Below are 12,053 nucleotides of genomic sequence, written 5' to 3'. Positions count from 1 at the left end.
TTTATTTTAATTTTAATATACAAGATCAAGGTGTATGGAAGAGCAAGATGACGGAGGGGAAAAGGCAATGAAGTGGAACAACAGTTGGATAGAAATGAGCTTAAGAGGATTAAAAACCAGGAACATAGGAGAGAGAAGAGGGGAGGAAACACAGTAACCTGCAAGTAAGAGGGTTGTGTTTGATTATTTAGGGTTAATGGGGATAGAAAACATCATGGGTAGGGATGTGGAATGACGCGATTTAAAAGTGCACCGCCTGCTCGAAGCCCTTGAGGGAAGTGTGGAATTGAAAAGTCTCAGGAAGGTGGTTCCACCAATGGGGGAATAGAGGAACAAAAGAGTTGAGGTGTTGTTTTTTTACCTTTCCTCTTGCCTTTCCGTCCTTCGGGTCTTAATTAGGTGGCTACCTGCCATCATCTTCCAAGCTGCCAATTCATAAGAAGGGTTCCAAGTTTGATCCACTCGACGACAGACTTGTCAGCCTTCTCCCCATATTAAGGAACGTGATGGAATCTATCACTACTGCGGACTTCAGGCATGATCTCTTCTTCAACTCTTTAAGCAATGATCATTAATTTTGCTTCCACCGCGACTATTCTACCATGGACATGTCACTACCTTAAAGTCAATATCATGTGTAGCTGTTGACTCTCAAATAAGAGGTCAGGTTCATCTCACACCTTCAATACTGGCTGGCACCAAGCCTTCATTTCCAAATTATCTGCCAATGGTATTCTGGAGGCTCTTCTTGAATAGAGATCCTATTTTATCCTCAAATAGAATTTCTATTGAGGCAGTGTTTCAGAACAAACCTCATTGTTGGTCCCCATCAATGACTTCTCTGTTTCGTTGGAAAGTACTCTACTATTTTGCTGATAACTCCACCCTGTGAAGAACAATATACATATCACACTTCTAACACTGCCACAATATCCCTATTTGATGATCTGGAAAAATACATGTCATTGGTCAGCCACCTGGAACAAGTCTTTCAATGCAGGAAAGTCCCACGTTGTCACCCTGTCCCTCCATAAGGATCAGATCCGAAACCCCACAGTTGGCCCCTCTTGACAACCCTTGCAATTGGTGCAAGCCCTTGAGCTGGCTTGTCTCATTCTGTCATAAACCTGTGTTGAGTAGACCACATCTATAAGTCTAGTTTATACGTTAGTATTGTCCACAAATAAAAGTGCATTCCGAGCCATGGCGAACTGATCACAGTGTATAAGACCTTTATCCCAAATATCATGAAGTGTGGTTCCCCATTCTGGGCTGATGCAACCTCTTTACATCTCGTTCCCCCAGAGGCAGGTTGCTGATTGTCAATTTTCCTTTGACTTAACTTCTGACCTCACGATCAATCTACCCACCCCTCTCCTACCCCCTACCCCGTTCCTCTCCCACACCAGTCATCCGGGTTCTTACAGAAACCCTCACTTGGTGTCCCTCCCCAAGTCTAAGCTAGTTGCTTATTTCCATTCCATCATCTTTCTATTTGTGGAACAGACTCCCTACGACTGTTGCCTTGTGTTGTCCTTCCATCCCCACCCCTGATATTCTCCTCTTGCCGACTCCTACTCCCTTTTTATCCCTTCAATGTTGGTTCTTCTTGTCATCGTGAAGCAGAATTTGCAAAGTGTTGCATTATTCTGCCACAATTTGGGAACATGAGCGGGGCTTCGACTATCATGAGACAGATTTATTTCTTCATCATTTTTTCTTCCACCTCTTCCATTCCTGAACCTGATATACTCGCTCATTTGAGATGTGTCCATGCGATGATTTGATTTTCTTTGCTTCCTTTTTACCACTGGTTAGGCTTTAAACATGTTGCCCCCTGTAGTTTAGATCTTCTGTTAGCCTGGACTTCTGGGTAAAAAAATGATTTGAAAAATCCAACGTGCCATCAGTGATGCCAGATTCAATTGGACTGACAAATCATTATAAAAGAGAACCAGAAGAGAAAAATACTCAATCAAATCGTTCTACATTTCTAATAAACGTCTCTCTAAAAATACAATTAACAACAAAACTTCTCATGGGCAGTGTTCAACAAAGCATTTTCAAGCTTCATTCTTGGACATCAATGGTATGATAAACAAAAATATTTCTGCAGAGAGAGAAGAGAAGAGAAGAGAAGAGAAGAGAAGAGAAGAGAAGAGAAGAGAAGAGAAGAGAAGAGAAGAGAAGAGAAGAGAAGAGAAGAGAAGAGAAGAGAAGAGGAGAGGAGAGGAGAGGAGAGGAGAGGAGAGGAGAGGAGAGGAGAGGAGAGGAGAGGAGAGGAGAGGAGAGGAGAGGAGAGGAGAGGAGAGGAGAGGAGAGGAGAGGAGAGGAGAGGAGAGGAGAGGAGAGGAGAGAGGATTTGGAAGACAGATGAGGTTGTTTAAGTATCTAGTATTTTTCTTAAGTACCTACAAATCAGGAGCAGATTCAATTTAAATCATTCCTGTACAGAAAGTCTGTTCCTCACCTCTGTAGTTCACGTGGTGTAAGAGATTGTTATAATATTAATAAACACAAACCCAGAACCCCTCGTGCTAAGCAATATCAAAAACACAGGTGTCGAGCTTATGAGCACAAATCATCACGATTCCCGATAGCCCGCCATAACCAGCTCACCAAAGAATCAAATTTTCCATTGCCTGAAGGTCTGCTTTCATCGACATGCAACAGGCCAAAGCAAGTACCGCGATAGAAGACTCTCCAAGAAATACAAATATTAGGGCAAAGAAGGTCATGATTGAAAAATGAGATGCGAGTTAAAATTATGGCTTGGTTTGGGTTCACTAACAGTAGAGCGACCATCAGTGTCAGAGCAGCAATGGGCTAAGAATTATTAAGGCTGGGCTTGGAGATAGGTGGCGAAGAAATGCTAGGGTTAATTATCTAGATTTATGGCTTCTTTAAGGCTAAGGTTTAAGAGGTTAGATTTAATGTTAACACTACAAATAGAGTTAATGGTTAAAGAGGGTTAACATCGGATTAGTGGTTATGGCTTGTTCAAATATAAAGATATGGCTGGGGTTAAGGTCAGATTCAGGATTTAAGTTAAACATACACCTTAGGGATATAGTTCAAGGTTGATTGTGAAAGCGTTTTATGGTTTTGACATATCTCAAAGCAGTGCTGACTTGTAACCATTTCCATCTCACGACGAGCTCCTCAGGTCAAACACACACGCACGCACACACGCGCGCACACACACACACACACACACACACACACACACACACACACACACACACACACACACACACACACACACACACACACACACACACACACACACACACACACACACACACACACACACACACACACACACACACACACACACACACACACACACACACACACACACACACACACACACACACACGTTCAATGTAACTAAAGGTGTTTGAAGTGTAGTTGGGTCTTAAAATCAATGGCAAGGTAATTCCTTCTATTACAATTGTTTGAGTTTTCATGAATGAAACTAGTTTAGTTATAAAACAATACAACTTTAGAATACCTGTACTGTACATTGATGAAAATATATATGTCGTTTCACTTGACACGGAAACTTCTTATTTCTTAGTTCCAACTTATTCCCTTCCAGCCTGCTTACCTTTTCTCCATATTTATCTTTATGTTACTTTATCACCTCCACCTTGTCACTGGATAAAGTCTCGTAAGAACAGGAAAACAAAAGAGAGAAAGAGTTGAAGATCGAAGAGAGCAATACAGTGGCATTGAGAGCAAAATGGTTATGAAGAGTACATTTGCAAAGGTTTACATCAACAAGTCTGCGACGTATGTTTCACGCTTAATTTCCATTATCCACAAGACAAAACAGAATGACACATATTCGACTTATGCCAATAATCCAGGCGGTCAGCAACAAGTTGATACGCACCTTAACAGCAAGGGCACCAAAAACATGGAAACTTTAACTAATAAATATAAACAGAAAATGAAGTAAAATACAGGTATAAATACGAAGATGAAGTTAGTAAATAAGTGAAGATACAAAAATAAATAGAAAATAAGAAAAAAAAAAAAAACAAGAAGAGGAAAAGTAAACAAAAATAAGTGCATTCTGATAATTTAAAACCCCAATTACAATGATTATATACCCAATGCTAATAAAGGTATACACAGAGCAGAATCACAGGCAAACACACTGAAGCAGTAATGTGAGATGGTTACATGGTGGCATTGGATTAGTAGCAGTGTTGGTTGACCATTTCAGACTTCATGATAAAAACACTTGGGGGGGAGAGAGAGAGAGAGAAAGAGAAAGAGAAAGAGAAAGAGAAAAAGAAAGAGAGAAAGAAAGAGAGAAAGAAAGAGAGAAAGAAAGAGAGAGACAGAGACAGAGACAGAGAGAGAGAGAGAGAGAGAGAGAGAGAGAGAGAGAGAGAGAGAGAGAGAGAGAGAGAGAGAGAGAGAGAAAGAAAGAAAGAGAGAGAGAGAGAGAGAGAGAGAGAGAGAGAGAGAAAGAAAGAAAGAGAGAGAGAGAGAGAGAGAGAAAAGGAGAGAGAGAGAGAGAGAGAGAGAAAGAAAGAAAGAAAAAAAGAAAGAAAGAAAGAAAGAGAGAGAGAGAAAGAGAGAGAGAAAGAGAGAGAGAAAGAGAGAGAGAAAGAGAGAGAGAGAGAGAGAGAGAGAGAGAGAGAGAGAGAGAGAGAGAGAGAGAGACCAAGAGGAGAGACAGAGAGAGAGAGACAGAGACAGAGAGAGAGAGACAGAGAGAGAAGAGAAAAACTAAAAACTTAACAACATTTTGGGTGGAGGTCAGATAGAGAGAATACACTTGAATGAGCAAAGACAACGCCGAAGTAGATGTGTGTTAGCTGGTGTTGTAAGCACCCCTCGTGAAGAGAGTTTTGATTTTCTATAACCAAGTAAAATTTCGTCGGTATTGTGCCCAAGAATCTGAAGAGATCTTTTTTGCCAATTCCAATAATTTGACAACTGCAAGTTTGGTTTTGTAGAAAAGAGTTGTCATGCAGTAGGATTATCAATATAAGAAGTGTGGTCTGTTTGTGTAAATAAAGTTTAGGATAGATTAGATGTGGCATCATGATGCTGTGCAAGGCCTACGATGAAGAAAGTAGAAAACGGAAAAGAGACAGGAACTCGCACGAACAGAAACGAAAGATAGCGGAGACATGGCAAGATGAAACAAGTCTCTTATCGGAAAGAATGGCTTATTGTTCAGTAGAATAATTGTTATATGGAATCGTTACCATCTGTGACGACACTATAAATTTACTCATCCTTGTCCATCTTATTTTATTCATTAATGCTGTTCTCTTTTCAATAGCATATTGTAGGGTTTTTATTTGAATATTTGAAGTTGCATCCAGATGGTTTTTACTCAATAAACTTGCTGTGTGTTTTTTTTTTTTAATAGCTACACACATCAACTGCACATCACAAAGTTACTGAGCATCAGCACGAACAGCCGACAAGGTGAACCTCGATTGCAGGAGGGACGTGCGCTTCTCTTTTTCGATAATTACATTTCTCGCTTCCATTTGCCATTTTTCTCCAAGAACGCTTCTTGATTTCAGAGATTGTATTCCTGCATGATTAATGCACACTGCTCGTTTATGTGAAAGTATGTGATACATATCTGTGTCGCATGTTTACACTTAATACGTTATTATCTGAACTAAGTTTACGCCACCTAGTTGTGGTGGCTCATTGGTTATGGAGACAAAAGTTCTTCCGTTCAAAGTACATAGATGAACGTGTGTCCGGTGGCTTGAAGCAGACACGAGAAGCAACAACTCACACAGTTGTCATTCTGCAAAGTGCCTCTGCAGGAACAGCAAGAGCATTCCAGCTGATTTGAGAAAAGGGAAAAGGTAGAGGAGAGAAAACATGACACTGTAAATAACTTCAATTAAAATTTTATATGATGATTCATAAAATACTTTTGATGTGTTCAAAACATAAATTCGATATTTAATGCTGCAGTCTTATAAAGAAATTATCAGGAGTCATTCTTTGTATATAATAGCTTCCTGCTACGCTGTCCCATCAGATCTGTATCAAACAAAGGCTCGACAAACAAAGTGCTGAAATCGATTCATTTCACCGGGCAGAACTCAATCATCACCTCTGTGGATTGAACAAGGCAGATAATTAACTCAACCATCACCAGACAGATCTTGGACGAGGTAACACCCAAGGTGAAATGTTGCACAACCCCAAATCTTAAAAAATGGTGTTGAGGCCAGTCAGAGAATTTTATCATGTACGAGTATAAGAAGCCTGGTGTTAGCTCAATGGTTAGGGTGGTGGGCTTGGGATCTTAGCATCCTGAGTTCAAGCCCCATCGGTTTCTGAATTAACACCAGGAAGGGCTGACTCAACTTGTCATCCTTCTGAGGTTGGTGAAATGAGTACCAGTGAACTGGTAATAGGGGCATTGCATCAGCGGTGCCCCCATACTTGGTGGCAGTGGTGATGCACTGTTGATCATCGCCAGTTGAAAGTATGAAATCATGTCACCACAATAAGTGGAGGTAAAAAAAAAAAACAAGTATAAGTTCATTGGTTCCCATCGTGTGTTGCCTTTTTGGCTTCTGGTTGCATCATTGGTTCGGGGCACAGCTACGCCACTGATGCAGTGCCCCTATTACCAGTATACTGGTGCTCATTTCACCAAACTCAGAAGGATGACAGGCTGAGTCAACTCCCTGGTGTTAATTCAGTGGCCAACGGGGCTCAAACTCAGGACCCTAGGATCCCAAGCCACCACCCTAACCACTAAGCTTACACCAGGCTAGTTGATTGGTCAAACAGTTAAACACCCCCTTTTTCAAGGAGGCTTCGCTATGAAATACAGCTATCCTGTATACACAACATCAGCAGAACAATATTTCACACCCAGATTCATTTCCAAAAACGAGTGGTTGTGTTATAATAATAGTTTTCAAATCGTTTACGTGCATTTTAAACCATATATTTAAACTCTTCCCAAACCTACTTCTGGGACACGAGTCGGCAGAATGGCCAGAGTCGATAAGTCCAAAGAGATCTGTAAGACCAGAAATCAGCCTATTTGAGTCCATTGCAGGTTGAATACCTCCCTCAAATCATGTTGAGAAGTGTTTTGAAAACTTGTCACATTTGCCAAGTGGTTGTCATTCTGATTGACGGGAACCTACACAGCGTGCTCCCCTCAGACCCCTTCCTGGTGCGTGCTCTCTATTACAGGTTGCCAAGACTGAGAAGCCATGAGAATCGTACTCACACCAGCTAAATAGAAAGAGAAACAAGTCTTAATTAGTCTTTATCACTCACCTAAACAGCCTGCTCTCCAAAGAGATACTATGGTCTTTTCAACGGGTAGAAAAGTTGGAAAGACCTCCTGACCAGCTTTTACATGCCGCAAAGCCACAAACATCTTGTGCAGCAGAACTTTAGTTTTGAGAAATACAAATAATAAGGTTGCACAAACCCTGGACCCGTTGCTTGCACACTCTAAGTAAATATGAGTTCACTTGCAAGGAATTTCAAAGCAGGTCATAAAGTCCATCAAAGCCTGCACAACGTATGGTTGTTTGTCCATGCTCTATCTTATTTAAATTCTGTGCATCAAGCAAAGAAGCAGCTCATACCATTTTAAAAGTCGTTGGTATGACTAAGCCAGGATTCACGGAAGAGGAGAATGAAGTGCAGCACATCAGCTGCTCGATTAGTGTCCGAGATGCATTGTAAACCCCTACCTCTCTTATGCAACACCAAGTCACACCACTTGGGTTTATCAGCCATGAGAACAGCAACTTCAAATGAAACATATTTTGTGACATCGAGCATGTTCCCCTCAGGTCCTGACGTTCGCGTCACTCACAAAATTGGCATCTCTGATCTCTGCATCCGGTAGTATATCACACACCTGGACAAAATCCTGGATGTAGAGCTTGCAGATCAATAGCTTAGCCTGGAGTTGCCACAGAAGTCCAACTCGGATGTTGCATTGGTTGGCCGTAGTGCTGGCTGTTAAATGTGGATTCCCTCGGCAAAGGTTGGCTTCCTCTTCATCATACGCAGGATCATGTTCATAGATCTGAGTTAAGTGAAGCTCTTCACCATCATTAGCTTTGAGAGGACCAACTAAATGGAAGAGTTTACCTTGTATTACAACACTTGGATTCCAGCCAGTGCAGTGCCAGGGGGCTGAGGCTCATGATTTTTTTTTGTGCGTAATTTATTTGCCGAGCAAATTCACTGAAGATTCTTCCCTCAGTTCGCTGTCCCTCCCAGCGATCTTTGAAGATGCGTGGTGGTTGTTGGAACTCTGGTGGTTTATCTTTACCTGCACTGCAACACATTGATAATGACTTCTCATTTTTCCATTTTAGGGCATTGCAGGAATGGCATGCATTAATAATAGCTACCAATCATCATTTATCCTTCGACCAATATGATTTATGCCGATTCTTTCAAAGTCTCACAAAATGTCTGGTGACCTGCAAGCAAGACCAATCTGTCCCTGAGCCGGACGGTTAACTTTTCTCTGCACTCTCCCTGCAGCTTGAACATGGGCGCTTGATCAGCTTCCTGGCACTTCTGTCATTGCTCCTGGCTCTCCAATGTTGGGATTTCACATGGGCCACAGAGTCGAATCGTCACCGTTGTCATCATTTGTATGCAGCACAAATCTGCGGGGTAACATCATTGGCTGATGGCGTGGCTATGCCGCTGATACAACATGCTCTGCTGTTTAAGGCAGGAATATGCAATTTGGCCATGCTGCTGACAATAGCTCACCTCTTCTTTGCAAAGGATGCAATGGGATCTTTAACATCCACCAACGAATTCTGGCAGATCGGATGCCTGTTTTACTTCCATTCAAGAGATGGCACACACATTGAGGAATCAATGCCTGTGAAACACTGGGGTGACAGTTCATAGCTGTGTCAGGATTTGAACCCAGGCTAGACAGCTTAGAGGTGAGTGTGCGTACCTCCTGGCCATTCTTTCAGCCAATATGCAGTCAGCTGCTCAATACTTCTACTGGTGCATGTGGCTCTGCGATGCTCGGGCTTCAGCATGGAATATACAGACAGTTGTTCAACGCTTTTGTAGGTCCTCCTGGTTCTCCACAGCTCTGACTTCACTTGCTCCCTTTGTACGACTTTTTTCTTCTTCTTCTTTTTCATTTGTTGAGAAAATGTTTGGAACACGTACAGGATAGTTCCTGCTGATATTGTCTGGGCTCTGGGCCCTGAACGCACCCAAGTTGGCCTTCAAAAGCCGAGTTTGAAGCGAATGGGTTTCGTACAGAGAATTGTTAATGTTAAAACGTAAGCTGATACCAACAAACAGTGTGGTATGATAGATAATTCACTCACTTTATTGTTAAAATATAAGATGATCGTTAGCATCCCAACTTTCTAAAAAAATTCACTGCACACTCCAAGTACAACCACCAAGTTTCACCTCATTCCGTCTTATGGTTTAGGAGTGCATACAAAACAGACAGACAGACAGACAGACACCCGTTGACTGCGACAGGAGAGGAAGTCTGCGAGCCATGAGTGGAGATGGCCTTGGATACCATGGGAAGAGAGTTTGGTGAGTAGGGCAGGGTGCCAGACTGTGTCAAAAGCACGTGATATGTCCAGGGATACGGCTCGGATTTCCTGTCTGGCATTGAGGACCTCCATCCATTGATGGGAGAGCAGAAGCAGCATATCCAGGGTAGAGTGACCTGGTCTGAAACCAAATTGATGATTGGAAATCAAGCCATTGGAGAAGAGGAAGGATTTAATGTCTGAAGCGATGATGGATTCCATAACCTTGCTGATGATTGGGAGAAGGCTGATTGGTCTGTAGTTACAGGGATCTGTTTTTGCACCTTTTTTTATGCAGGGTAGTGATGTTAGCAGATTTACAAGTAGATGGCAGATGACCTTGGGCAAATGAGAGGGTGAATAGAACAGAGAGAGGGTGCGCAAGAGCAGAGGAGCAGGCTTTGAGGACACGTGGGCTGATGCCGTCTGGACTGGTTGCAGAATCTGACTCGAGGCTTGAAAGCAAGCTCTCCACCTTGTCAGGAGAAAAGGACACAGAGTCCAGGGACAGTTGGGTGAGACTGGGTATGGTGGGTAGAGAAAGTGATGGGTTTTGGACACAAGATTTAGCTGCAAACACCGTGTTTAGGCATTCAGCTTTTTAACGTGCGGTATCAGCAGTGCGGCCATTTGAGGTAAGGGAGGGGATGGAGGGGGAACATACACCAGAAACAGATTTGATTAAACGCCACCAGGATTTTGAGGAGGGAGAGAGGTTTGAGAGTTCAGACTTGAGATGAGAAATATGTTATTTTCTAGCTCTCCTGAGGGTAGATACACACTTGTTCCGAGCTTTGTGGAAAGAACTGAGATTACCCTCAGTTGGGTTTGCTTTCCATGAGGCAAAGGCAAGTTGTTTCAGGACAATTGCCTCGCCACAAGCTTCAGTGAACCAAGGGCGGGGGGAAGGGTTGGACAACTGAAGACGAGAGGGGATAAATCTGTACATGAGGGAGAGCAAGTTTCTTTGAAAGAATTCCCAGGATGAGTTGATGTTGGAGAAAGTAGTGATAGGAGACCAGTCTAAAAGTTTGATGGCTGCTTGGAGACCCTGCCAGTCAGCCTGAATGAAATGCCAGACTTGACGGCGGTGAGGTGGTTCTCTGATAATAGCCAGAGAGATGTCCACTTTGACAAGGACGTGGTGAGAAGAACCGATTGGAGCGAAGGAAGAGCAGCAGATATTGTCAGGGAAGTTTGTCAAAATCAGATCCAGAAGAGATGGAGTACCATTGGTTGAGATCCGGGTCGGGAAGTTGACCGATTGAGTCAGTCCCAATGAGTCGCAGAAAGCTTTTGCTGAGGGGCCAGACAGGTGAGAGAGGTACCCACACCTAGCCAACTGGCGTGATGACAATTGAAGTCACCACATAAGAGGAAGAGAGAGTTTGGATGAGAAGATAGAAGTTGGTCCATGTTTTCGGATAGTGAGGTGTAGATGGAGTCATCACTGTTAGGTGGACGGTACAGTACACATATAAACATGAGGTTGGAGTGGAGGGGATGTGGCAGCCAGAGGTATTCCTGGGGGTGTGGGGGAGTGAGGGCAGTGCATGGAGAGTGAGGAAGAGTCTTTGATGAAGAGAGCAACTCCTCCACCAGGATGAGGCTCAGGTCTGTCATACTGGAGGAGGGAGTAACCAGGGAGAGATACTTGGGAGTCAGACACGTCTTGGGGGAGGAAAGTTTCTGTTAGGCAGATTGTGTCTGGTTTGTCAGTGGCAACCTATATGGAAAGATCTGAAAGGTTTGAGCAAAGGCCCCGGATATTTGAGGTCCACACTTTTAATGAAGAGGGAGGGGAGGAGGCTTTGGATGCAGGGGGTGGGGGAGGGGGAGGGTAGGACAAGGGACGAGGGGGTAGGAAAGGAGGGTTGTGGAAAGAGTGTGGGGGATTGCAGAATAGCTCGTGGAGGGGGCCGGATGAGGAGGAGAAAAGGCTCTGTGGTACTGGGGTAGAGGGGGAAGAAGGCAGTTGAGGATTTGAGGAGGTGGAGTGAAGAGAAGGAGGTGAGAGGGCAGTGGAAGGAGGCAGCTTTGTGGATGAGAGGGGGGCAACTTTGAGAAGGATGAGTGAGGGTGATGAATGGTGGGAGAAAGGTGAGGGGGGAGTTTTTGAGAGAGGTGAGAAGGAGGCTTGGAGGGAGAAGAGTGGGATGGTTGCTTTGAGAGTGAGTGGTGAGAGGGGTGAATTGGTACTGAAGTTGGAAAAAAAGAATGGTTGATGGAAAGCGAACATTCATAGCAAACTGGGGTTTTAAAAAGTTTTGGTCAGAGATGCGATTTAACACAATTCTTGATGGATGCAATAAAGGCGAATCCAGAGAATGGAGAGAAGAAACGCTGTAACAGTTGGATTTTTTAGGCAAGGAATGAAGGAAAGGTCGAATTAAGAGCAGTCTGTTTAAATAGTTGCAGAGTAGTGCATTATGAAACAGTAAAGAGTACCACACGTGTGAAATAGGAAGATGAAGCATT

At 43.3% G+C, this 12,053-nt stretch overlaps 1 protein-coding gene across 1 annotated transcript in view; it reads right to left on the bottom strand.

Moving 5' to 3' along the window:
* Positions 1 to 4,654: 4,654 nt before the first annotated feature.
* Positions 4,655 to 12,053, bottom strand: part of LOC147028604 (uncharacterized) — a 150,268-nt gene continuing 142,869 nt past the window's right edge. The window contains exon 4 of the mRNA XM_085879189.1: positions 4,655 to 5,833. Coding sequence (XP_085735315.1) covers positions 5,779 to 5,833 — 55 coding nt within the window. The 3' untranslated portion in view covers positions 4,655 to 5,778. The remainder of the gene's footprint in view (positions 5,834 to 12,053) is intronic.

This window comes from Eptatretus burgeri, chromosome 4, assembly GCF_056783735.1.
Source record: "Eptatretus burgeri isolate ZD-2024b chromosome 4, Ebu_testis_v1, whole genome shotgun sequence".
Lineage (NCBI taxonomy): Eukaryota > Metazoa > Chordata > Myxini > Myxiniformes > Myxinidae > Eptatretus > Eptatretus burgeri.
Note: the sequence above shows the minus strand (reverse complement) of the source record. Positions and strands in the feature narration are given on the sequence as shown.